Source organism: Ochotona princeps, chromosome 6 (assembly GCF_030435755.1).
Source record: "Ochotona princeps isolate mOchPri1 chromosome 6, mOchPri1.hap1, whole genome shotgun sequence".
In the NCBI taxonomy this organism is placed as follows: Eukaryota; Metazoa; Chordata; class Mammalia; order Lagomorpha; family Ochotonidae; genus Ochotona; species Ochotona princeps.
Genome location: NC_080837.1, coordinates 47,754,895 through 47,781,705, shown reverse-complemented (window position 1 = coordinate 47,781,705; position 26,811 = coordinate 47,754,895). Strand labels below are relative to the sequence as shown.

Here is a 26,811-nt window from a genome sequence, read left to right as displayed (position 1 = left end):
GTGTTTCTGCCTTAATGGCTTGGCTGGGGACTGTGTGAACTCCAGGCCTGATAGTCTACGCCACACCCGGCAGGACACCTTGCAGGTCACGTAGGCAGACCACTCCTCAGGAAGGAGGTACCTGGTGTTTGATAAGATTCACCGCCCTATAACTCATCGATTTGTACTTTTTGAAAGTAGCTTGCTTCAAACCCACCAATAGAAGCCTGCTAAATCATGACTGTATAATTAGTAGCCTAAAATGTATAAGAACCTCTGGGCTGTTCAACCATGGGCTCTTGTTCTCTGGCTCGCTCTCTCCTTTTTTGTCTTCCCTCCGGCTGCCCCTCCCCAGCCCAGCCCTACTGGGCTGGGGGGAGGTGGCTGGTGTTACCAGAAATGCTCGGTGGGTTCTTTCCTCAGCTTAGTATAGAAACAAAAAGCCGGGAATCTGTTGCAAACAAAAAAGTTTATTTGCGAAGGGACCAGGTGAGCAGGGAAGGGAGGGAAGTGGAAAGCACCTCTGAAAAGCTGGGAGGTGGGGTGCCCCTCGAAAGGGGAGGGAGAGACACCAAAGGTTTGAGGAAAGGTCTTGGGATTTTAAGCCTTCCTTGACCCCTCCTTGTTGGGTGGGAACCTGCAGGTAAGATGTTCACCATTGGTGGTCTCTTAATTAATTATAAAATGGGTGGGCAATGCTGGTGCAGCCCACCTGAAGGTGTGGCCAAGACCTCAGCAGGCCTGGATGGATGGTCTCAGCTGGGAGACCTACGTTAATCTGAATAAATCAACTTTATTCCTTAGCACTGACTTCAGACTGATTTTCTGGGGATATCAAAATCCGGCACAATAAAACCAGGAGCCAAAAGCTTCTTCCGGGTCTCCTGTGTGGGTGTAGGGGCCCAAGCACTAGGTGCGTGTTCTGCTGCTTTCACAGGCAGGGATCTGGAAGGGAAGTGGAGCAGCCAGGATATGGACTGATACCCATAGGGGATCCCCACACATGCAAGGCAAGAACTTTAGCCACTAGGCTACCGTGTCTGACCTTTAAGTTGAGTTTTAAAAACGATTCATTTATATATTTGGAAAAGTTTTACAGAGAGGAAGAGAGAGAGAAAAAGAAAATCTCTCTCTTTTTAAGATTTATTTTCTTTTTATAGTAAGTGAGATATAGAGAGAGGAGGAGAGAGAGGAAGATCTTCTGTCCCATGATTCAGTCCCCAAGTGAGCTGTAACGGGCCGGTGCGCGCCAATCTGAAGCCGGGAACCAGGAACCTCTTCCGGGTCTCCCACGCGGGTGCAGGGTCCCAGTGCATTGGGCTGTCCTCCACTGCTTTCCCAGGCCACAAGCTGGGAGCTGGATGGGAAGTGGAGCTGCCGGGATTAGAACCGGCGCCCACATGGGATCCCAGTGCATTCAAGGCGAGGACTTTAGCCACTAGGTCACTGTGCCGGGCCCCCCTCTCTCTTTTTTAAACATTTATTTTTATTGGAAAGGCAGATTTACAGGGAGAAGGAGAGACAGAGAATCTTCCATCTGCTGGTTCACTCCCTAAGTCACTACAATGGCCAGAGCTGAGCTGGGCTGAAGCTAGGAGCCAGGAACTTCTTCTGAGTCTCCCACGTGGATGCAGGGCCCCAAGGCTTTGGGCCATCCTCTACTGCTTTCGTAGGCCACAAACTGGGAGTTGGTGGGAAGTGGAGCTGCCAGGACACAAACCAGCACTTATATGGGATCCTGGTGCATGCAGTGCTAGGACTTTAGCCACTAGGCTACCACTCAGGGCCCAAAGAATGAGAATCTTCCAGCGGATTAATTCACTCCAAATTGTTGCATCCTGAAACTAGAGACCTGGAGCTCCACCTGGATCTTCCATTTGGATGACAGGGACCCATGTACTTGGCCATATTACATTGCTTTCCCAGGCTCTTTAGCAGGGAGCTGTATTAGAAGTGGGTCTTTGGGAACTTGAATTGCCAACTCATACTGTGTAATGTCTGCATCACAGACAGCAACTTAATGTGCTGTGCTGCAACTTTGGCCCTTGATATTAATTTCATGATGATTTCTGCCAGGTGCAATGAAAACAATCTGGATTCTCAGATTCCTGAGTCCTGTGCTGGCCTCCAGCAGTGGGCTTGCTGCTTTTTGCTGTGTCTTCCCACTGCAACATCAACCTGCATGCAACATGCCCTCTTCCCTCAGTCCCAGCCCAACCCTGCACACCTAGCTTGTTGTAAAGCAGCTTCCCTCTTGGCTGCTGTTGCGTTCTAAAGGTGTACACACTCCTGGGAATGTGGCCGGCCTCCTGAAGGTCATTTACACTCATAATCCTGCACCTGTTGCCGTGGTTCTCTGTCTCAGAAAATGGTCCCAGTGTCTAGCCAGTTGCTTGAAGGGAGTCTGCAGAAGTCTAGACCATTCTTATCCTCCACAGGCAGCCAGGCCCCAGGGCCTTTGGATTTGTGCTTTCTGATTAGCTCTGAAACTGTGCCTGTCTCCATGCCCATTGCCTCAAGTTCACGACTTATCTCTCCCCTGGCTCCAGGTGTTAGTTTCCAAGACACCTCTTGGCTGCTTGCCTGTCCAAACAGCACTCCCTTTCCCTTGACCCTGTCACACCTACACTGTGCACATAAGTTCCCGCTGGAGACTTAAGAGAGGGATATTGTCTGTGGAGTGGCTCTGTGCCAGCTGCTCAGCGTGGATAACCTCATTGTGTCTCCCAGCAACCCTATTTGACAGGTGTGGACAGCGAGTCTTAGAGAGGTTGTGCTGTTTGCTCACCATCACACATCTGGTCAGCAGGAGAAATGGAAGCAGAATCCAAGTGTTTCTGACCCTAATGACCAAATATCCTCTTTTACAGTCTTATCTTCCCTCCTTGACTGATTATTTAAAAATTATATCCTATCACTGTCTGTCTGAAGACTCCTCCTGGGCTGCTGATTGTGTGGCACCTGACGGTCTTCATGATCTGGCTCCAAATGATTTAATATTACCCTCTCACCTCTCCATGTGCCTCTGTCCTCCTCCATGCTGAGCTCAGCATTCCCAAGGCATCTCCTAGAATCTTTTCTACCCCCCCAGAACTCGGACTCAGGATCATCTCCAGCTCAGTGCATTTCTATTGCTCTAACAAAATGTCTGAGACCAGCAAATTTGTGGAAGAACAGAAGTTTGGTGTGTGGCCCTGCAGGCTGGAAAGTTCAAGAGCATGTGCTGATGTTCCTGCTGAGCACATGAGGAAGGCCTCCTTGCTGCTCTCATATCTGGGCAGATCAGCATATCATGGGGAGATACAACAAGTTGCCAGCTCAGGACTATTCCCTATAAAGCCATAAATGCTACCACAGGGTCCCTACCCTCAGGCCTTCCCAAAGGCCAATCCTCCAAACTCCATCAACATATAAATTTGCTGGTTAAGTTTCCAACACATGAACTTTTGGGGGGGCACCTTAGAACCACAGCAACTTCCCATATGATCCATTCTAGTATGCTTCTTAGCATTAACATCTATTTCCTTCTCTGTATTGGTTCTGTCCCGTGTGTGCCTGTATTTCTGGACTTACACTTCACTGCAATTATTTTACTGTTTCTTTTTTTGTAGTGTGGCCGGCTGAGCAAGGCCACTGTTATTGCCAGGACAGGAGGTGGACAAAGTCAACCTGGGCCAATGATCCACTGGTGTGCATGAGAACTGCCACTGGGAGGAGATTCGATGGAGGAGCTTGGGAAACTCCTCCATTGGGATGCAGTCTCTGCAGGTGAGTGCAAGAAGCAAGGCAAGGAGCAGCCTAGACAATGCCAGGTTACAGAACCCAGCAGCATACATGTGGATCAGGTCTGGGGACAGACCAGTCTGGGCCAGTACATAGCACCAACTAGGCAGGGGGCAGGAGGAGACAAATTGGGCCGCAACACCAGCTAGTTCACATTAGGACCAGGACAGCAATCAGACTGGGCTGGGATAGGCTGTAGCACCCATCAGCAGGAGCTGGAACAGGGGGCAGACTTGACTAGGCCAATAATAAGACTGCGGATGCTGAGGTGAGGGGAGTCATGCCAGCTTGGGCCCAGTAGTGGCCGGGTTCGTGAGTCCCAGGGATGGGGGATATGACAGGCCTCAGGTAGCTTGGCACAGGTCCTGGGGTCCACCTTTTGTTGGGGGGCTGGGTTCCTGAGCCCTGGGGACTGGGGAACCTGTGGGGCTTGAGTTACCTGGCCCAGATTTGGGGCCTGCCTGTGAGGTGGGTGCCAGGTTTATAAGCCCCAGGAGTGGGGGATCCAGCAGGGCCCGAGTCCCTGGGCCCAGGTCCTGCCTACTAGGTGAGTGCTGGGTTTTTAAACCCCAGGGGTAGGGAACCCAGCAAAGCTTGGGATGCTTGGCTTGGTTCCTTGGACTCGCTGCAAGAACATGTCCTACTTAATGAAAAAGGTAGAGCAGTGGACACAGGCCCTGTTGTAAAAGGACAATATGGTAGCTCATTTGGTGGTGTAGCAGAAAAAGAACAGAACTAACTGGAAACTAACCCAAACAAATGATGGCAGCAAAAAATCTTAGTGACTGAGGCCATTGGACATTGAGAGGGTGAAATTATCCTTGGATTGATGACATTGGCAACATTTAAGAACTATCCAAACTAATTGGACAAAACCCTCGAAATATGTACACATTGAGACACTGAGTTGATATGAGGTGGCAGTTCCTCATCCCTGGGTACTGGGGCATGTGGAAAGTCATGAGTGGCTTCCCCCTTTGTCTCTCCCCTTCCCCCAGAAACAACAAGAAGAAACAGCAGATTTGGAAGCAATGAGTACACCCAATTTCCCCTAAACCTTGATCCTTCCCAACCTGATCCACCGTGTAATCATTCTAAAAAATAAAATTTATGAAAAAGATTTATATTCTTTTTATTAGAAAGTCAGATATACAGAGAGGAGAGACAGAGATCTTCCATCTGTTGATTCACTCCTCAGGTGGCTGCAAGGAGCCTGGAGCCTCTTGTGGGTCTCCTGTGTGGGTGCAGGGTCCCAAGGCTTTGGGTCATCCTCTGCTTCCTTCCCAGGCCACAAGCAGGGAGCTGGATGGGAAGTGGGGCCGCCAGGATTAGAATCAGTGCCAATATGGGATCCTGGTGTGTTCAAGGTGAGGACTTTAGCCACTAGGCTACCATGCTAGACCCTGTTTTAATGTTTTTATAATCCTCACTGGAATATTACATCAGTCAGGAAAAGACCTTAGTTTTACTTATTTTTGAATCTCAGCTCCTAGCAGTATCTGGCCTATAATAGATACTTAAAAGTTGGTTGAAGGGAAGAATGAACAAGCCCTGCATTTCAGACTCTTTCACCATCCTTGCTTCCTTCTCAACTGTGGGCAGACTGAGTAAGGGTTCATGTCAGAGTTTTCTTGTACTTTTTCTTTATAAGATTATTTACCTGAAAGGCAGAGTTACATAGGGAGACACACAGAGATCTTCTACCCACTGGTTCACTCCCCAGATAGCCACAGAGGCTGGAGCTGGGCTGGTCTGAAGTCAGAAGTCTGGAGCTTCTTCCTGGTCTTCCATGTGGGTGCAGGGATCCAAGGATGTGGGCCATCTGCCTCTGTTTTCCCAGACACATTAGTAGGGAGCTGGATGAGAAGTGAGGCAACCTGGATTGAAGTGTCACTCATATGGGATGCTGGCACTGCAGGAGGCTCTCCTCCTGTTACTGTTGGTTCCCCTTTACCTGCCGCCATTCTTCTTTTTTTAATTTTAAAAGATTTGTTTGGGCCCAGCGGTGTGGCCTAGCGGGTAAAGTCCTCGCCTTGAAAGCCCCGGGATCCCATGTGGGCGCCGGTTCTAATCCCGGCAGCTCCACTTCCCATCCAGCTCCCAGCTTGTGGCCTGGGAAGGCAGTGGAGGACGGTCCAAAGCTTTGGGACCCTGCACCCGTGTGGGAGACCCAGAAGAGGTTCCTGGTTCCCGGCTTCAGATTGGCGCGCACCGGCCCGTTACAGCTCACTTGGGGAGTGAATCATCGGATGGAAGATCTTTCTCTCTGTCTCTCCTCCTCTCTGTATATCCGGCTTTCCAATAATAATAAAATCTTAAAAAAAAAAAAAGATTTGTTTGTTTTTATTTATTTTTATTACAGAGAGAAGGAGATACAGAGAGAAAGATCTTCTATCTGCTGGTTCACACTCCCCCCCTCAAAAGTAGCCACAATGGTGGCAGCTGTGGTAATGCAAAGTCAGGAGCCAGGAGCTGTTTCTGGATCTCTCACACAGGGGCAGGTTCCCAAGACTTTGGACCATTCTCTGCTACTTTCCCAGGCCACAAACAGGGATTGGATGGGAAGTGGAGGGACATGAATTGGTGTCCATATGTGTTCTCGGAGCAAGGCAAGGATTTAGCCACTAAGTTATCATACCAGGCCCACCTGTCACCATTCTTATTTAACATTTTGCAGCACCACCTTCTAGTCCAGCCCACCAGCTGGCCCAGTGTGCAAGCAGTACCACCAGGGGGCAACCCTGGCCTGCAATGTCTCCTGTGAGTCCACCCTCTTTGATGTCTCACAGACTTTGCCCCTGGTAGTAGATGCAGTGAGGCACTTCCCAGCTCCTCCCCTGGGACTGTGGTGTTGCCAAATGGTGCCTGTGGGTGGTTCACAGCCGAGTACTTCTTTGAACACTATCTGTGGCCAGAAGGAGCTGTGTTGGCAAACTTGATGCCCCCTTCCTGCGGGCAAGGTATATGCAGTGACTGGTTGTTATAGATGTACAAAGACCTAGCCCCATTGTCTCACTCTGAGCCAATGCTGAGGATCCACCCCAGTGCCTGAGTCCCTACAGATTCAGCAAAGTGCAATGCAATTCAGCCTTCCCCCACTCTCCAGTCTTGCCTCTTTCGTGGCCTGCTATCCAAGTCCTTCCCTGGTAAAGCTGCCACAGGGGAAGCGCTATTCTGGAGTATGTTTCCAGCCGCAGGGAGTCCCCAAACTCAAGCTGGTTGCTGCCTTAGCCCCCAGTCTGACTCTGATTCCATTTTTATCTTCCTCCACAGAGAAAGAATGCCAAACCATCTTTTTAAACACAGATATGATCCCATCACACCTCTGTGGAAAACCCTTTTAAGAAGCTTCTCACTGCTTTTAGAATGAAGTCCAAATCCTTCACAAGGCCTCCCGGGCTCTGCAGCATCTAGTGCCTGCCAATTTCTCTGGATTCACCCGTTTCCGTTCTCCTGTACTGTCCTAATGTTTCCTTTCAGTTTCATGAAGACATCTGTGGCCTGCCTGCTTCAGAGCCTTGGCGTGTGTTGCTTCCATAACCTGGAATCCCCATTCTGTTCACAAATCCAGGCGTGAAAACTCACTCACCTGGCCAGTCTCGGCTCATGTGACTTTAGGCTACCTGTTCCTGCGATGCCTAGGCCTTGTCCCTCTGCTGACTCAGGTACTTTATGAGATACCAGTAAAACCTCACTGTGCCCGCCCTTCTGCTTCATAGATTCATCTCAGTCCAAATGGATTGCTGTATGAGGTGGGCATGTCTCTAACACATGTAGGGCCTGGCGCAAGAGTGCAAATAGAGGCCTACAAGTCTTGTGTTCAAATATTCAGAATGTACAACTCAAGCTAACAGACCATTAAATAAAACATGACTCTGGTCTTATCCTGACAAATATATGATTTGTAATGTTCTGGAAGCCCGGGTTCCAGGTTGGGCTGTGTTTGCTTCTTGATCACAGTTGCTGTGGGAGCTGCAACCTGTGACCTTTGACTCTCAGCTGGATCTTCTGACCTGGACACCATCTTGGACTGTGAGGTGCTTCCTGTGCAAGTGTGGGCACCTGCTAGTTGCCCATCTCAACCTTGCCCATAGCCTCCTGCCAGCAGTCACCCTTTGGACTCAAGTGTGTGGATGCTGATTGTGTGGTCCTGCTATGGGAGTGAGACAGACTTTGGGGGGGGGGGTGTGTGGGGTTTAGTTTAGCAATTAGGGTACCTGCAGCAGGGGCCAGTACTGTGGCATATTAAGCAAAGTTTCCACCTGCAGTACCAGCATCCCATATGGGCACCAGTTCAAGTCCTGGCTGTTTCACTTCTGATCCATCTCCCTGCTTGTGGCCTGGGAAAGCAGCAGAGGCTGGCTCAAGTCCTTGGGCCTCTGTACCCACATGTGAGACCCAGAAGAATCTCCTGGTTCCTGATTTCAGATCAGAACAGCACTGGTTTTTGTGGCTATTTGGGGAGTGAACCAGCAGTTGAAATCTCCTTGCTGTATCTCTGCCTTTCAAACAAAAATTATATGTATATGTGTGTGAGTTTGTGTGTGTGTGTGTGTGTGTGTATGTATGTGTATATATATATCCTTAAAAGTAGCCTACAGCATACATCGGAGTGACTGATTTCACTTTCAGCTTCCAGCCCCTGGCTTCCAACTTACGTCCCACCAAGGCAGACCCTGAGAAGCTGCAGTGATGGTTCAAGTAATTGGATTCCTGCCACTCCTATGGCAGACTAAGAGTGCTTCCTGGCTCCTGGCCCCAGCCCCAGAACCCGCCCTGGCCTGAGCACAGTGGGTGTTTTGACACAAGAACTAGCAGATGGGAACAAGCTATCTCTAATATAAAAAGAAATGGACTGGGGCTCTTTGGACAAAGACTGCCTGGGTATCTGAGGTATAGTCCTGTGGGATCTGGGATGGGCGGAGGAGCGTGGGACTCCTCCTTCCCTTGGAAGGGACTCAACTAGTGGACAGAGTGGAGATTTTTTTTAATTTTTTTAATATATTTTTTTAATTATTTATTATTTAACTTCATTAATTACATTGTATTATGTGACACAGTTACATAGATACTTGGGTTCTCCCCACCCCTCCCCAAACCCTCCCACCATGGTGGATTCCTCCACCTTGTTGCATAACCACAGCTCAAGTTCAGTTGAGAGTCCCCCATGGAGATTTTTTTTTAAATAAATATGTATTTATTTTTATTGGAAAGATAGATTTACAGAGAGAAAGATTTTTCATCTACTGGTTCATTCCCCAGATGGCCAAATGGGTAGAGCTGAGCCAATCTGAAGCCATGAGCCATGAGTGTCTTCAGATTAAGGGTTCCAAGGCTTTCGGTGATCCTCTACTGATTTCCCAGGCCATAATCAGGGAAATGGATGGGAAGTGGAGGAGCCTGGACTTGAACTGGCATGCATATGGGATGCTGGCTCTTAGAGGTAAAGGATTAGCTTGTTGAGCCAATTTGTTAATCTTGAGAGTAGAGCTTTATAAAACGCAGGGCTGGGACAAAGCAGCTCTTGGTTGACCTGGAGGATAAGAATTCACCATTTCTCTGCTTCATCTGTAAGCCCCATGAAGGCAGGGTGGCATCACTATCAGTTACTGAGGTTTCCAGTGCCTAGTGCATTGCCTGGAACAGAACAGGTGTCTACTAAATGCTTGTTTAGGAAATGCATGCAGAAGATACATCAAGAAGAGGTTTGAGGGTTTGGATCCATCACTGAAACTGTAGATACTAAGAGCTAGCACCAAGAAGGAAAACTGTATTTTTGTTAAGATTTATTTTTTATTTATTTGGACAGCAAAGTTACGGAGGGAGAGAGAGAGAGAGAGAGAGAGAGAGAGAGAGAGAGAGAGAGAGAGAGAATCATCTCCTGAAATGGCTGCAGTGGCTAGGGCTGGGCCACGTTGAAGCCAGAAGTCCAGAGCTTCTTCCAGGTCTCCCATGTGATTGTAGCGGTCCAAGTACTTAAACTATTTCCCACGGTTTTTCTGGGCAAATCTATCAAGGAGCTGGATCAGAAGTGGAGCAGCCAGGACTCCAACTGGTGCCTATATAGGATGTCAACACTGCAGATGAAGGTTCACATGATATGTCATTGTGTCATTCCCCCAACCCACAGAACTGATTTAAAGGGATTTTTAAAATGGGGTGCAGGACAGAGGTGCTGAGGGGGAACCTTCTAGAATACTCCCTCTATCTCCTCTCCTTCCTGTTTGATTTTCACCACTGTCCTCTAGGCCCTTTCTGTATACGGTCCCTTGTTTCAATTTGTGCCAGCTCTGAAGGACCATCCCAGTCCCAGAGTGCCTATGGAATCAGCAAAGTGCAACGTAATTTAGCTCTTCTTTTCTCCAGTCTCTCTGGCCACCTGCCCAAGTCTTCCCCCGGTGAAGCTGCTGCAGGGGAGGGGAGTGTTTCCGCCTCTTTGCCCCTTGCCCATCGCTCTCTGTCCTTTAACAATCCACCCATCTGCTTTCTCAGCGTGTTTCTACTTTCTGGTTCCCAGTGTTATTTGCCTCTGTCCCTTTCTTTATCTGTGCTTGCTGCTCTAGTCTCTTGGTCTCGTTTACTTCCTGTTATCCCTTATTCCTTTCCTGCTCCCTCCTGGAAGCTCCCCAAACTACCCTCCACCCCTGTCTTTCAGTTCTCCTTAGTCCTTGTTCATCTCTTCCACTTCCACTTGCCTACATCCCTAAGTCTGCTTTAACCTAAGCCCTTAACTTGCTCTGTCCTCTGACCCAGGGCATTCCCACTGCTTCCCATAGTCTCCTTGCCTCCCTTCCTCTGTCCTGTCACTCCTGGAGTCTTCCCAGCTTCATGTTTGTCATCAAGGTGTCCTTGAGCAAGGCGTTCACAGTATCCACCTCCCAGGTTCCAAGCATTCCTCCTGGGTGGTCTCCACCTGCTGTGTTGAGCCTGTCCGTGTGCCCTTAGTCCTTTCATCTGGCCCAGTCTGAGCCCAGCTCTCACTCCCCCAAGCCTTTTCTAGGGTTCGCTGGTGCCAGGTCTGAGCCCCAATCGATCGGCTCAGCTCAGCTGGCCTGAGCTTATTTAGTCTGACTCCCTTAGCCCGTTAGCAGCTTAGCCCTCCCACCTCTCCTTTTGCATCCTCCAGTAAACAAGGGGATCAGCACGGACTAGACAGCTGCTAGGTAAGGGACAAGTGTCTAGCCAGGTCAGGGCAGCCGTGAAAGAGGCACCTCTCAACACTTCCCATCTTTCTTCAGCCAGGAAAATTCCTTTTGAAATATTTATTTTTATTGGAAAAGCAGATTTATAGAGAGAAGGAGAGACAGCGAGAAAGGTCTTCTGTCCACTGGCTCACTCCCCTAATGGCTGCAATAGCCAGAGCTGAGCCTATCTGAAGCCAGGAGCTTTTTCCAGGTCTCCCATGCAGGTGCAGGATCCCAAGGTTTTGGGCCATCCTCCACTGCTTTCCCAGGTTACAAGCAGTGAGCTGGATGGGAAGTGGAGCAGCTGGGTCACAAACTGGTGCCCATAAGGAATCTTGGCACGTTCGAGACAAAGATTTAACTATTTCGTCTTCAGGCCCAACCAAAAAAATTCTAGCCTGTGTTTCCTGGGGAACCTATTTTAGAGTGACAATCCATGGGCCTGTGTTTGGGAGGTTTCCTGACCCCATTATTCCTCCTCCTATCTTGAGGCGGAGAGCACGTCCCAGTTAAGGGAGGACCATGGTGTCTACTCCAGAAAATGGAGGCATGGCAAGGGAGTGGTCTTGTCTGGGCTAGGTTTTCTGTTTATTTATTTTTTTGTTTTTTAATTTTAAAATTTTTTTCTTTTCTTTTTTTTTTTTTTTTTTTTTTTTGTGGGCTAGGTTTTCTAATTTGTGTGTAGAAAGCGTGGTAGAAGGCAGCACCATGGCTCGATTGACTAATCCTCCCCTTTCAAGTACCAGAATCCCATATGGGTGCTGGTTCATGTCTCTGTTGCTCCACTTCCTATCCAGTTCCCTGCTTGTGGCCTGGGAAGGCAGCGAAGGATGGCCCAAAGCCTTGGGACCCTGCATCCGTGTGCAAGACCCAGAAGAAGCTCCTGGCTTTGACTTAGCTCAGCTCTGGCTATTGTAGCCACTTGGAGAGTGAACCAGCAGATGGAAGCTTTTTGTCTCTGTCTCTCCTTCTTGCTATAAAAATTCGCCTTTCCAATTAAAAACAAAAAGTGGATCTTAAAAAACAGAAAAACAACAAACATGGTAGGAGAGATTGCAGAAACTTGGCTTCTCAGGCCAGTGGGTCTCAAACATGTGTGCTTGGAGTTTGCCTGGAGAGTTGGTTAAAGGGTAGATTTCTGAACCTTATCTCTAGAGATTTCAGCTCAGTTGGTGTGAATTGAGCCAGAGAGTTGGTATTGCTAACAAGCCTACCAGCCTAGAGGCATGGCTACTGCTGATGGTCTGGGAACTGCACTTTGAGAACATCTCAGACAATTCTGTATGCCCCAGCTCTTGCCCAACACCTAATGCACCTAATTGTTGGGACCAGCTTAATTGTGGGGATTGGTGATCACTGGGGCTGATGGGCCTCAGGATCCGTCTCTGGACTGGGAGACAGGACCTGTGAACCCCAATGCAGAGTTGGAAAGAGGGAATGTCCTGAGAAGGTAGGGAATGGCTTTTACCTCTTGGAGTTCTATTCCAGTGCAGACCCTTGAATGGCTTCGGATAGGTTTAAACATCTCCTTGGCTAATTCCTAGTCTCCCTGTTCTAACTCCTACATGTAGATGATAACTCTAAGAGGTGTTAGGGGATTAGGCTGAAAATGTAGGTCACCCCCCAAGCCATCTGGGAACTGGGATGGGTGAGAGGAGACGGCAAGAGGCACACACATGGGGGAGAGGTGAGAGGAAGCAAAGGGCATGTAAGGGCAGTCATCCAAGTGTCCCCCAGTGCCCTAGAGGTGATTGTATTTCCATGTCCCTGATGGCCGGAGGGTAGAAAGAAAGATGCTGCTCTTCCCCACTTGCTCTTCTGGTCCTTCTCCCACCTTGGGCTGCCTGGCTTGGGGTTCAGTCGGCAGGAATGGGAGAGAAGATGAGGGGTCTGGATATTTCTCAAGGGGGAACACTGCTTGTCTTTCTGATGTGATGACTCTGGGGCCCGTTGTGGGGAAGGTGGCTAAGGGGAAAGGAACAGGAAAGCCCACCTTGAAAATGGGAAGCCCACCTCCTGAAGAGTGAGGATGAGTTTGAGAGAATTCCTGTTCCCTGGAGACACAGGTGAGGAACCTTAGAGCTTTGGGAGGAAGGGGTTCTGGAAGCTTGCCTAGCTCTCTTTTTTTCAGGGCTGACAGCTGAGGTTGTGTCCACAGACAGGGTGAGGTTGGGGTCCAGGTTGCTCTCTGTTCTGGGGAACCAAAAGCTTTGTTGGATTCTTAGAGAACAGACACACTTGACATTTGTCCTTTCCTCTCTTCTCCCCCTCAACCACCCTCCACCCCAAGGCCAAGATATGCAAATGATCCTCTTACCTCATTGGCTGAGACCCAAGGCCTATCCCTGAGCTCAGGGAGCTGGCCCTTTAAGAGAGCCCCTGGGGCTCGGTGCTCAGGGGGCCTTCAGCGCAGAGGCACCCTGGCCTTGCTCCATGGGGCCGCCACTGTCGGGGAAAGCACTGACTACCTGGCCCCGACACTGACCACACAGCATCTCGGCTGTCCCTAAAGTGAGTATGTCCAGGGCCTACCTGGGTGCCAGGCCTCCCACCCAAAATCCCCTCCTACCACACCTGCTGCTTACTCTGTTGGGTATTTTCTGGAAGCCTCAAAACTCTTGCACTCTGCTCCACTCCCTCCCTGGCTGGCCCGACATCCCTCTGGTGTCAGCACGTCAGAAAGATAAACAACCCTCGCAGCTTGCCCCCTCTCCTCCCCCCACCCACATCCAGTTCCTTCTGGGCACCTCTTCTTGCGTCACCATCTGTTCCCTGCTGGGCCAGTTCCTTTAGCCCATGCCTTTGTCTCTGAGCTCACTCTCTGTCCTGTTGAGAATGGAGGTCTCCGTGGAAAGGGCAGTGACCCTTTCCTGGTACAGGAAGAGAGACAGAGGCCTTGTTTTTCATCCTACTTCTCTGGGTTAGAGAGAGGGAGAAGCAACCACAGAGTCCAAGCCACAGTTGTGAGCATGTCCTGCCTCCGGGTCTCAGGGGATAGCAGTAGGGCTGTTGGTAGCAGGATCTGGGCTGGAGCCTGGGATCTCTGAGAGTGTCCCTGGAGGCTATGGGGCCAGAGGCTCCTCAAGTGGACATGTACTCCGCGGTTGACTGAGCAGAGTTCCTTGGTGACATGCTGGGGATATCTGTGTTGGAGGGGAACAGATGGTTTGCTGAAGGACTCGCCAGATTGGTTCGCTCTTCTGCTTTGTGAATCTGTACGAGGTGAGGATGGGAGGCAGCATTTCTCATCAATTCTATGAGCTCAGAGCTCTCCCTGGGTACCTCTCAGAGTTAGCATGCCACGCAACACCCTGGGGAATGTGAAGAAGGCTGCACGTGTCTAAATGCTTTTTGAACACAAGGGGAAGCAGGATCAGCGAGCAGAGGTGAACTGCTCAAGTTCACACAACACAACAGGGCCTGAGTAGGAAGGACATTGATCTTGTCCTCCTGTCCCACCCTGGCGATGAGCCTCAAAGGAGGAAGGCTGCTACAGAATCCCGATCTTTTTGGAATTGATTCCAGCCTTTCCTTAGAAAGTCTCTTGACTCTATACCAGGGAACTGATTGATTGATTGATTAATCTGAGGAACGAATGTCACTGTTCGTCCTCAAGAGATGGAGATATAACACATCACCCTCCTAGAGCGCCTTAAAATTTAAGGCACACATATCTTCCACGGTCCCAAAAAATACACATACTCTTTCACAGTTAATTAAGCAAAAATATTTTAATTGCTTGGAAGTGAAATGGTGCCTCTGGAGACGACAGAACATCTCAGTGTCCTAGCACTGGAGTAGGCAGCACTGTGTGGCTGTGGTTTTCAGAGAAACCAGTGTGTGTGTGTGGGGGGGAGGAGGGGTGTGCTGTTGCTGTCCTCTTCCTCCTTGGCCCTTTCGTCTTCTTTTTGTCCCTCCCCTCTGTCCCCCAACCCACTCCTGTCAGCCATCATTACCATGATTTTCCAGAACCATAGTTCCAGGGCCTTGGGCTTTTGGGGAAGAGATTTTGGACAAGGAGCCCTAGCAGGTAGCTTCCATGTGCTCCAGAGGTCTTCTTTTGTCTGCAGGTACACCCCCATCACTCAGCCCCGGAATGGCGCTGCCCCCCAGCCCCCTGGCTATGGAGTATGTCAATGACTTCGACCTTATGAAATTCGAGGTAAAGCGGGAGCCATCTGAAGGGTGTGCTGGCCCTCCCACAGCATCCCTGGGCTCCACTCCTTATAGCTCAGTGCCTCCCTCGCCCACCTTCAGTGAGCCGGGCACAGTGGGCACCCCCGAGGACCCCCGGCCAGCCTTGGAGGAGCTGTACTGGCTGGCCACTCTGCAGCAGCAGCTGGGGGCTGGCGAAGCACTGGGGCTCAGTCCCGAGGAGGCAGTGGAGCTGCTGCAGGGCCAGGTCCCCCTGGACGGGCCCCAAGGCTTCTACACAGGGAGCCCAGAGGAGCCGGGAGCCCAGCACATCCAGGTGAGTGATCAGCAAGCTAGTGTAAGGGGCAGAGGGCAGAGAGAGGTGGTCAGTCCAGGAGAGAGAGCAAGGCTGCTAAAGACTGAGAAGGGGACATAGGCGCGGGAAGGGCAAGAGGGTCCTTGGAAGAACTCCCAGCAAACTACTGTGTGCTTACATAAGTCGGCTGAACCAGGAGGAGCAGGGAAAAGATAGCAGTGGACTGACAGGGAGAAGAATTGAGAATTCTAGAGGGCTGGGGCAACAGCAGGCAGGTACATCCACGATGTGCAGAAACAGGGGAGGGGACAGAGCGAGATTCACTGGCTGGGAGGCTCCTTGCTTCCCCAGCGCCTGACCCTCTCAGGAAGGATTGAGACTCATCCTATTAATTACAGACCCAGATGGGGGTGTTGACAGCATTAGGATGTAATCCAAATCCTTTGAGGGTCACCGGGCTGTGGCCTTCAGGACAGGCAAGCGTGGCACGGTGCAGGGTGGGGACAGTCCTCGGGTTCATTCACCGGAAATATCCGATGCTGAGCAACGAGAGGGGTGGAGGATGAACGCAAGGTTCAGGCGCGTGATAGGCTCACCTGCCTGGAGGCAGGGCCTATGGTGAGGGCAGAGCCTATGGGGCACAAGTCCAGTGTGGCTGTTTGGGCCTGGGGCGGGGTCTGCCTAGAGACCGCTTCTCTAGAAGGTGGCGGGGCATCCAGATTAGGGTGGAAGCCCAGGACGGAGCTTTCCCAAGGACAGGATCAGCCTGGAGTCCCGAGTGTGGAGCCTTGGGGGCGGGGGCGGTAGGAGTCCCTACCCCTCAAGGGATTAGGGGGAACCCTAACGTCCACCCGGTCCCTGCGCTCTTCCTCCGCAGCTGGCTGATCGCTTTTCAGACGCGGCTCTGGTGTCGATGTCAGTGCGGGAGCTGAACCGGCAACTACGTGGCTGCGGGCGCGACGAGGCGCTGCGACTAAAGCAGAGGCGCCGGACGCTGAAGAACCGCGGTTACGCCCAGGCCTGTCGCTCCAAGCGGTTGCAGCAGCGTCGCGGGCTGGAGGCCGAACGTGCCCGCCTGGCTGCCCAGCTGGACGCGCTGCGCGCTGAGGTGGCCCGCCTGGCCCGGGAGCGAGACCTCTACAAGGCTCGTTGTGACCGGCTGACCTCCAGTGGTTCTGGCTCTGGGGACCACATCCAGTTCTTCGTCTGAGCCGTGAAAGGGGTGGGAAGTGGTGGATGTGGGTGGGCGGGGTGGAGTAGGTGGGTAAGAAGGAGACACCTCCTAGGAGGCGGCTGTACCTTTGGATCATTACCTAGCGCCTTCTGGCTCCATGAACTCCTTGTATGATCACACACATATCCCCAAACTTCCCTACCCCTCAAGGGACCCTCGAGATTAGATTGCAGGTCATTTTCTGACAAGGCATCCCCTTCCCTCCTGTAAACCATGCACAGAACCTTGGTTACTTGAGTACCCAATTCTACAGGGCCAGTGTTGGCGCTGGGGGAACACAGGTGCAGCGGCTGGGTAGCAATGAATGGAAGCAAGGAACTGGTGTCCCTAACCCAGTTTCCAATCTGTAGTGCTCCAAGGCTGTATGTAGCAAAGCTTGCTACCGTGCCATTTCACAACTACTAAATTTCTAAGATTTCAATTCCCAGCAGAAACAGATGCAAATCTGCTGAAGAGGCATATGTCCACGACTAGGAAATGTGCCCCAGATGCCCCCATCCCGCCCAGCCAGTGGTCTTGCGAGAGGCTGAAGAAGCAAAGGCAGGAGGAGTGAGCTCTGGGGGTGGATAGTGCAGGTGCGGACAGAGCCCTGGCAGGAGTCTGGAGCCCTGGGCACTCATCCCAGCCCTGCCACCTTGAGCAAATCAATTGCTCCCTGGGTCTCGGTTACTTCATTGACTCTTCATTTGGAGTGGATGACACCTGATTCCTTTCCCAGTCCTGGCAGCTTCCCAATGTGGGAGTCCCAAGGGTCTCCCCAAGGAGCCCAAGAGACAACCCCACCCGAAAGGGCTGTTGTCCAGCCACAGCTTCTGGCCTCAACCTGGGCAGCATGTGTCAGCAGCGCAGGTGAGGAGGCTTGGCTTTCGTGTGAGTCGTGGTCTTGGTGCACAGTGCTCCCCACAGACTGCGTGGAGTGCCCCTTCTGAGGGCTCAACTGAGACTTTTCACAGCCAGCCCAGGAATGGAGAGAGTGCAGCTTTTATGAATTAAACTTCAAGTCCGGACAGAACTTGACTGCTACTGGCTATGTATTCTTGCAATTTAAAGAAAGTTCATTCTTGATCTGTGCTTCAGGCTACTGTTTTGTGTGTCTGTGCGTGGGAGAGAAAAGAGAGGAGAGAGAGAGGCTAGTAAAGCCTTCACCTGGAACCAAGTGCTGAGTGACACATCTCCATCTGGAACGTGGTGGAGGGGAGGGTGGACATTGGGCCAGATGGAGACCCTCCTCACCCCACTGCCAAAGCCTAAAGGCAGCAGTGGTTGGGCCTGCCAGTGGGCATTGGTGAGGTCTTCCAGTTGCCATGGTAACCCAGCTCTTGAGTTCAGCAGCCTAAGGGGAGGCTGGGTAGGGCCTCTAGGCAGAGCAGAGAGGCATTGGGCTGGGAACAGCCACCTCACCAGCCATTGTCATCTGTCCTCTAAGGGACATATTAATAAATGGAAGAGAAGTGGTTGGCTGGTCGCTTGGGCATGGGGGAAGCGGCTCCCATATGTCTCTTTTCCTTTCTGCCCTCACTGTCCGCCCCCTCCCCAGCTGTCTTTGCCCACGGGCAGTTCTTGTTCCCTCCTCCAGCCCTGCTTGTGTCTCCTGCATGCAGGAGTCTGCAACATGAAGTCTCTCCTCCATCTTCCTAGCGGCTCCTCTCTTCTCTTCCTTCCCCACCTCGGTTCTTGGAGCCCTGAACCTCTGCCATGATGGTGGTGGCCAGAAGGGTCTGGGGTGGGAGGGGGCTTCCCTCCCTTAGAATTTCACCTGTGTCCCTGCAATGCAGACCCACCACTTCTCCCACGTACCTTTTTTACTTCGTTGCACACAAGGGCAGAGACACTACCCAGGGATGCCCGTGCACACAAGTAGGCCCTGTGGACACACAGCTGGGATTCCGAGATGATGCACCAGGGTCACACAGCTCTACCTCAGATAAGGGCTGAACACGGTGGGGATTGAGAATGTGGGCTGTTTAGTCAGATGGGCCTGGGTCCAAGTTTCAGTTCTACCCTAGTTCTTCTATGGCTATGAATGAGTTAAAACCAGGCTTTATCAAGAAAATGGTGCTGTGGGGAGGGGGAAGTTAATGATAAGTACCTAGCATTTAAACCAGCACTCCTCAGGAAGTCTGACACCTGCTGTGATCGCTGATGGGGTCCGGAGCCACTGGAGCCACACTTGTGGAGAGTCAGATGCGAACATCCAGAACAGGCTGGCTGCGTAGCCTTTACACGCCCCTCTGCATTCCTGACTGCCCCCTCCCTTCTTGGCCCGCCCCACAGCTGTGCGTAGGCTGGGGTTCCGCCTCCGCCCTAGGGTGGGGGGACTCAGCAGGGCCACCCTGGTGACAGCTGCAAGAGGGTGTCAGCCTGTTCCCTTGATAGTCCCTTATTACCCTTATTCCCTGTAATCAACACCCCCATTGATGTTGGACCCCCTGGGGTTAGGAGGAGGAAGGGGGTGCTTCTTGACTTGACTTTACTGGCACTGAGCTAGGGGTGGGGGTACTGCAGGGACCACAGATGCCTGGGAAGCTCTGGCTCAGATTCTGAAAGCTGCTGGGGTGGGGTATGGAGTTGGGGACTACTGCCCAGGGGACATCTGAGGCACCATCCGCAGAAGCTGGTAGAAGCAGTTCCTTTTATTAACAGCCAGAAAGTAGGGATAATTAAGGAGGTCACTGAGGGGTCATGGGATTGCTAGGGATATAGGGCTCACAGAGATGGGGTCTGGGCCCATCACTCACTTCTAGGACCCAGAAGGCAGGGCTGGTCCAAGAGGCAGAGGCACTGGTCACTTGAATCACAGGGGTCAGGACAGGCACCTGCATGGGCAAGGGGGGTGGGGAGTGTCAAAGCATCTTCCTCTACACTCCACAAGACTTCCTGGAGACCCCTTTTGTATCCCCTGGCCCCCCAGTACTCACTCAGAGGCTGAGGGAGCATCCTTTTCGTGGGCTGCAGTCACGGGCTAGGGCTGGGTGTGGTGGTGGGCGTATTGGGCCTGGGAGGCCCAGGACTGATGCCCTGGCTGGCGTAATACTCCACCACCTGTCGCGGCACCTCAGCCAGGACACACTTGGCAAGCGCAGAGGGGGCAGCCTGGCATTGGTGCGAGGGTGAGGACTCAGTTGGGAGGTGGGTGTCAATGGGGGAAGGCAGGATCAGATGAAGGTAGGGCTGCTCCAGGACATCCACAGGGAGCAGAGAGGTCAGGTTTGGGGACACAAGGGTGTTGAGGAGGGGGCCACACTGGAGGACTCACATCCTTGAAGTCTCGGAAGGGCACGAACTGGACAATATCACGGGCTGCAGGCACCCCTCGGGGGCAGCGCAAGGGACCGTCGTCACCGTCTAGCAGTCGCATGTCGGAGAAGTCGGCATTGCCCACGCCCACGATGATGATGGACATGGGCAGGCGAGAGGCACGCACGATAGCAGTGCGGGTTTCTGCCATGTCGCTTACCACACCGTCAGTGAGTACCAGCAGTACCGAGTACTTCTGTGGGTAGCAGAAGGGAAGGCAGGACTGAGGGTCTCTGAGTGCTGGGCAGGCCAGCACCAAGGACCCTCCAGGGGCAGTGCTGGGTTGTCTGTTGACTCCTCCTCACCGAAGCTTGGCCGGTGCTCTGCTCCCGCTGGGCTGGCCCAGCCACCCGGTTGATGATGGGAGCCACGTTCGTAGGGCCGTAAAGCTGGATCTGGGGCAAGCAGCGACGGTAGGAGGCGATGACCCCTGAGATCTCTGTGGGCAAGCAGAAGCGGGGGTGGGGTGACAGTCCTCCCTCACACTCCGTAGGGCAGAGTGTGCTCCCTGGGTCATAGGGACTGGTCAGTCCTTCCCCATCACCTCCAACTTTCTCATTCCAACTCAGGGGTCCCCACAGCTGGAAGCTTTAGTAACAAAGGCAGAGCTTGAATGAGTGGAAGGAAGGGTACTGAGATGTGGCAGGCAGTGTGTGCTTCTGTAAGCAGTGTGCAGGTCCCTGCTAGGAGCCTGTGTGAAGTTGGTAGAAACCTCTCCAGGAAAAAGACACACACACATACATGCACACAGGTCTTCCATTCACTGGTTCACTGCTTCCCCCACCAAATACCCACAACTGCTACCCTGGACCAGGTTGAAGCCAGGAGCCCTGAAATCCTATATGGGTGGCAGGAACTCAAGAACTTGAGTAACTATTTGCTGCCTCCAGGGATATAGTAGCAGGATCCCGAATGGAGAGTGTAATAGGTAGGGCTTGAACCAAGTACTCTGATAGGAGTTGTAGGCATCCCAAGCCACAGCTTAACCCACTGCACCACAACATCTATCCCAGGATAGTCCGGGGGGCGGGGGCAGGGTTGAAGGTGGGTTTTTGCCATTTACCATCACATTCAGGGTTTTCCGGGTCAAAGTTGATAGCAAAGTCATGGGACACCTGTGAAGGTAAAGCGAGGTGGTAGCAGGATGACTTTGGTTTCTGGGTGACTCCGCCCCATCTCCTCCCTCCGGTGTACACCCAGCTAACCTCAAAGTTGGGAGGGATTCGAGCCCCAAAGCCGAAAGCTGGAAACCGCTTATCACTGAAGAGAAGAAAAGGCCTTGGCTTCTATGGGACAAGCTCTCTCTTCTTGTTCTGCTCCCTGCTTCACCCATGCCCCTTCCACCTCCTCCCACCTGTCGTAATCCTGGCAGATGCCTCCCACTGCACGCAGGGCCTGCAGGTAGTGGTTGGGTTGGCGCGGGCTGAGACAGTGAAGGGATTGGCTGCTCCTTGGGTCCCCATTGGAGGCAGTGAAGTCAATAGCCACCTGGTAAAGGTGGAGGTGGAGGTGAGAAAGGGTTGCACTGAAGCATGGTACAGAGGGGCCGGGCAGAGCTCAGATGTATAGGTCCCACCATGAGGAGTCTAGGACAGCTCAGGTGGCTTCATCAAGGGATGGGATAGGATGGGACGTGATGGGATGGGATAGGGCTGAGGTCTAAGGGGACATTGGTAAGGTTCATGAGCTGTCTGAGGAGGGCCAATGGGTTTGCATGTCCCCCCCTCTTGCTGTGCCCTGGTCCCCAAGCCTTTACCGTGAAGCTAATCTGGCAGCCACCCATGATGTAATCCAGAAAGGTGTGTACCTTCTCCACCTGGTGGGAGGGGAAAGGTAAAGGGAGGAGCTCGGGTGATCTTCAGTAGACAGTGAGCTTTTGTAGGGCTTCTGTGGGGGACACGGCAAGATTTTGAGGCTTTGGTTGGGGTGAGATAGGGCAAGGGCTCCATGTCTCCAGAAATCCTTGAGTCAAGGGTAGCAGGGTTGGCTTTGTCTGAGACCATAGTAGGGCAGGGGCTGGGCAGGGGGTAGAGGAGGAGCTGGGAGTTACCGTGCACTGGGTCAGCACCACTGTCCCTGAGCTCTTGTAATTCTTCTTCTTGTCCCGGTACTTGGGGTTGATACAGTCCCATTGCATCTAGACCCCAGCCACCCGACAAGCTCAGGGTCACTGGTTCATCAAAGAGGCCACTCATACCCTTGTCCAGCATGGTGTCCCAGAGCAAGATCCCTCACCCCCTCTCCCCCGTCCCAATTTTGTTTGTTGGCTTGGATCTGGACTTTTATCACCCTCTCCACCTCCCATCACCTACAGTAGTCTCTTCAGCATCACCCTCAGGAGTCTCCCAGGAATCTGGGTGGGGTTCAGGGTGGGGGTCTTTGTGGCACCTCCTGCCCAGGGTTTGCTGTCCCCTCCTGCATCTCCTGGAAAGTGCTGGTGAATTCACCGATGAAGTCATGCTTCCCACTTGAGTCATAGTCATACACCAGGAACTGAGAAAGTAGGGGACAGTGGGGTCAGAGACAGGATCAAGGTCAGGTATGCCCGCAGTGGCTGATGGGACTGGGGAGCATCCATACATTCATGTGGTCACTGTTTCCAGGGTCAGATGTCCTCAACCTGCCCCTGAGCGGCCACCCCCTGACCTTCGTTTTTTGGTTCAGCCTGGCAAGGGACTTTGGCCTCTGATAAAAAAGCACCCAAGTGGGAAGTTTTAATCTGAGCTGGGAACTGTTGTTATCCCACAGTGAGAAAGGATCAGTAGCCAGGGTGGAGAACTCGAGGGAAAGTCACAAGGAGCAGAGTACACCTGCATGGCTGGGGTGTCACCTTGAGGGGCCGGTGGACGTCACAGCTACAGAGGGAGTGCAGGGACAGGCGGAACGGCTCCCAGCTGGGGTTCAAGTTGTTCTTCACCACCTTGGAGAGGCACCAAGGAGCTGGTCACCTCCTCTCCATTTTCCCTATTTTGTTCTCCATCCATCCCTATAACCCCTGGTGCCAACCTCGGTCCTCCACACCAGCTGGTCATTCTGATCCCCGTTGGTCTTGTAAATCTCCATGAAAGGATCAGACTTGCTGAACAGGTCCTGGGGGACAGGGGAGAAGAAAAACACTCAGGGGGGCATCCACAGGGAGGGTGGACGAGGAGTAAGGGAGGGAGAAGGGATAGTTCTTGGCCCCTGCCATCTTCTGTCTGGTAGGGGAGGCTTGAGTCTACTGGGGGCAATGGCAGCCTGGGCTCAGGGCTCCCACCTTGTTATCTAGCTTGTGAGCTCTGAAGGTCAGCTGCACATAGTCGTTGGTACCAGACACCTCCTCGGCCACGATCTGCAAGGGAGGCATAAGTGGCAGGACCCCCTCCTTACTCCCACCACCACAAGGGCCACCCTCTGTCCTTTCCCTTAGGTGAGGGCAGACTCCATGGATTCCATACGTAATAGAAGTGAGCTGGCCTACCGTGATTGTGGACTTGCCCGCAGTCTTCCCATTCTTTAGCAGTAATGGCTTGGTGACCTTGGTTTGTGACACAATCTGGGGATGGAGGTGGAGGGACAGCTGGCTGTGATGCTGTCACAAGTGCCCAGGAAGCTTGGCTCTTTGGGGTTGGATTCAATTCCTACAGCAGCTTTAAGAGCCCCTCTTCCCAATTTTCTGATGGAGGAATAAGACTCAGAGAGGTTAAGTAACTCATTCAGGGCTGCACAGTCAGTGAGCAGTGGAGAAGGGTCCCAAACCTGGGTCGGACTAGCTCCAGAGGCAGAAATTGATGCAGGTGGGAAGGGGTGGGTGGGAATGCAGACCTGGCCCAAGGTGCACTCTGTAGAGCCCAGGAAGTTGTCATTTCGGGGACTGGTGGCTCCATCTTCAGCATCAAACACGTGGAACTGCAGGGGCTGCTTCTCCTCGAAGAAATACTCAAGGGCCAGCACCCGGGAGAAGACTGGGCTGGAGCAGGAGCGAAGCACCTCTGTGCGCTCTACCTGCAGCCAGAGGGTGGGTGACGGTGCTCTGGGAACCAAGGCATCTGCTCCCTGCCCTGGGTCACACTGCTCAGCCTGAGCTAGGGTTACTGCCACCCCATTGAGTGCTACACTCTCTACCCTTATGGGGTGTCCCACTCTCTCTGGGACTCTGGGCTTGTAAAGCCCTGAAATGATTTGAGCTCAGGATGATATCACATCCACTCCCACGGTTACCCATGAGCTTGCACTCTCCTTCCAGGCTCTCATTGGCCCCACTTGCCCACCCCACTGCTGGGGCTTACCCAGGAAGCAAGTTAAGAAAACATCTGAGCGGGTTCCTACCTCCACCCACTGCTCATCAGAGAAGAGTTTGAGCAGCACGCAGGGGTGGGGCTTGGTGAGCGTGTCTCGGTCCAAGAGGCCGTGGCAGGACACCCGCAGCTCAACCCGTGAAGCCCCCAGCGTCATGGCTGGTGGCTCAGGCACCCAGGCCATCTCAGGGTCCGACATGTCACTGTGAGGACAGAGCAGCTGGCCTGGATGCTGCAGAGGAGGCACATGTTAGGGAAAGGGTGTGTCTTCTGGGGGTTAAGCTCCATCCTCTTCTGTCCATTGCCCGAGTGTGTGTGTGGGCTAACGTCCTGCTTCCCCTGAGCTCTGAACCCCTGAGCTTCTGTTGCTCCTGGTTGCCCAGGTGTGTGCAGGTGCATGCTTGAGCAGGCTGGAGGGCTGGGGGTGGATGGGTGGGGAGGTTCCTGGCAGTCTCGGCTCCCAGGCCATCGATTGATCCATGCTTTCCGCTGCCTCAGCATCTTCCGCTAGTTCCCGACTGTTGTCTGAGCCAGCTCTGCACTCAGGGCCTTGGCGCAAGGGAGCTGAACTGGGGCAAGGGGGTGGGGAGGTCTGGAGAGGGAGGACCTTGCGAATGAAGTCTGCAGTGGGCAGGAGGAGTCAGGTTGGAAGGTGCTCTGCAGGGCCGGCTGGCCTTGTGAGCTCCCTACCCCCACTCACCTTGGGGTTGACTGATGGAGAAAGGAAGGGACCACCTGAGCGGCAGGACCAGGGCGCCGCTGGCAGCCAGCAGTGCCTGCAGCCTCCCAGCGGGAGGCTGTCACTATGAGGAGCCCCGCGCAGCGCTCCTCCCCGCCTCCCCTGTTGCCACACTTCTTGGCAGCATCAGCACTGTCTCTTAGCGACAGGATTTTGGGGGAGCCGCGCGCACGGCCCCTTCCAGGCCGCCCGTGGGATGCATACGCACCTCCCTCCCCTCAGCAGTGGTACCAAGCCTCGAGCAGCAGCAGGCAGGGTCAACCCGCCGGTCGGTCCATCTATATCCCTGTCTGTCCTGATCTCAGGGTGAGGCTGCCTGATCCCACGTCCTGCCCCCCAGAGCGAGTGTGCGTTGGTCTTGAGTGCCCCACCCTCTGTGTCTGTCCGCTCCTGGTCTTGTGTGTCTATCTCCAGGAGGGTGTGACGGCTCCTGGACCCTTACCGGCCTGGGACCCTACTTCCACCTTCCCAACAGGTGACTTTCTGAGTATGTGAGGGAGGGTCTGGGCTCAGGGGGGGTTCTGCCTCCCAGCCACCGGTCTCCCAGTTCTTGTGCATTCTCCTCCCCTCTACCCCGCCAAGACAGGTGGGGACATGTGGTCCTTGATGAGGGGATCGCCAGGGATGGGGACTTTGAGGTTGAAGGAGATGTTGTCATGGAGACTGGGTCAGGCTGGGCAGGGCCGGGGCTGGCTGGAGAGGAAGGGTGGGCTTACCTGGGATCTTGGTCCTCAGCCGGTTGGGGGGGGCTCCTCTGGCTCTGGCTCTATGGCTTTGGCCCTCACTCCCTTGCTGCTCCAGCCGCTGGTGCCGGCTCCGGCTCTGGCTCCGCTGCTATTTATGGGACCTGGCTGGGGAGGGGTGGGGGGGGCGCAGCACAAGCTCCCCCCTCTCCTTGCACAGACGTGTTGGGAGGGAGAGGAGGGAAAGAGGGGAGGGGCAGGGCCACTGCCTGGGAGGAGGGCGGGCTGGTGAGGCTGAGGCAGGACCCCTGCAGACACAGTGACACACATCTTCTCCTTCACACCACACCCACACCCAGAATCCACAGAGGCACACGCGGCAGTGTGTGTGCGTGCACACAGGCACACATCCACACGGAGTGATGATGGGGACACACACACACATATACCCAGGCTCCCGGACTCACACATCCCCACATGTACAGGCACCGGCATGTAAACTCACTGCGACACCATGGCAGTCGCAGTCTTGACACATACCCAGGCTCACATTACCACACTTCTTAAGGACGATTGCAATCCCAAGTAAAAGCACCCTGGGCTGTCCTTGTCTCACACACACACACATGCTCATCCGTGCTATGCCAGCCAGGTTGTGGGTCCTGAGGCCCCAGGCTGTCTCTCTCCACCACCTTTTTGTGAGGAGGCTTGGGTATTGGATATGACTGTTTTGGGACCTTACAACTTCATATTCTGCATTAGGGGGCTGCACAGTGGGGGCATGGACTGAGCCACCTTCCGGTGCCACAGGGTATCCAATGCTATCCCCACTCCCCCACACCATGATTCAACCCAGATGGCCACATCCTTGTGGGAGGGGCTGTGCCACCACAGATCTTACGGAAACAAGACCGCTTGTCATCCCTGCTGAGGTCAAAGACCTGAGCGATTGGCTGTGGAGCTACTAGCCACGTGGGGAGGACCTGGGCACATGGTGTTCTGGGAGGTGTGACGAGAGCACTCTCCTGGACACCTTTACTCTCCACTCCACCCCTAAGCTGTCTGCTGCTAGAACTAGGACTCCTGCCCTCTGCAGCATCTGACGCGAGTGCCAGGCCTGGTGGCAGGTCCTGGGGCTCATCAGGTGATTAAGACATAGCTGCCCCCAGCCCCCTCACCCCATGC

General features: G+C 53.2%; 2 protein-coding genes and 1 long non-coding RNA gene across 3 annotated transcripts; 2 read left to right on the top strand and 1 right to left on the bottom strand.

Moving 5' to 3' along the window:
• Window positions 1–3,630: 3,630 nt before the first annotated feature.
• LOC131480463 (uncharacterized) lies at window positions 3,631–10,419 on the top strand. Its single transcript, XR_009245547.1, has 3 exons — window positions 3,631–3,747; window positions 8,395–8,552; window positions 10,011–10,419. It is a non-coding gene; the product is annotated as an uncharacterized LOC131480463 (long non-coding RNA).
• A 4,530-nt stretch (window positions 10,420–14,949) lies between these two features.
• On the top strand, window positions 14,950–16,606 carry NRL (neural retina leucine zipper). Its single transcript, XM_004584916.3, has 2 exons — window positions 14,950–15,417; window positions 16,274–16,606. Exons 1-2 carry the CDS (start codon window positions 14,986–14,988, stop codon window positions 16,604–16,606), a joined length of 765 nt encoding a protein of 254 aa, XP_004584973.3. The 5' UTR covers window positions 14,950–14,985.
• Window positions 16,607–19,585: 2,979 nt separating this feature from the next.
• On the bottom strand, window positions 19,586–25,782 carry CPNE6 (copine 6). The gene is made up of 16 exons (XM_058666243.1): window positions 25,686–25,782; window positions 24,236–24,417; window positions 23,732–23,911; window positions 23,388–23,462; window positions 23,184–23,258; window positions 22,934–23,017; window positions 22,758–22,847; window positions 22,316–22,420; window positions 21,978–22,064; window positions 21,684–21,743; window positions 21,282–21,415; window positions 21,133–21,187; window positions 20,991–21,042; window positions 20,233–20,366; window positions 19,887–20,123; window positions 19,586–19,723 (listed from the first exon to the last, which is right to left on the bottom strand). Exons 2-16 carry the CDS (start codon window positions 24,401–24,403, stop codon window positions 19,586–19,588), a joined length of 1,674 nt encoding a protein of 557 aa, XP_058522226.1. The 5' UTR covers window positions 24,404–24,417; window positions 25,686–25,782.
• Window positions 25,783–26,811: the final 1,029 nt, after the last annotated feature.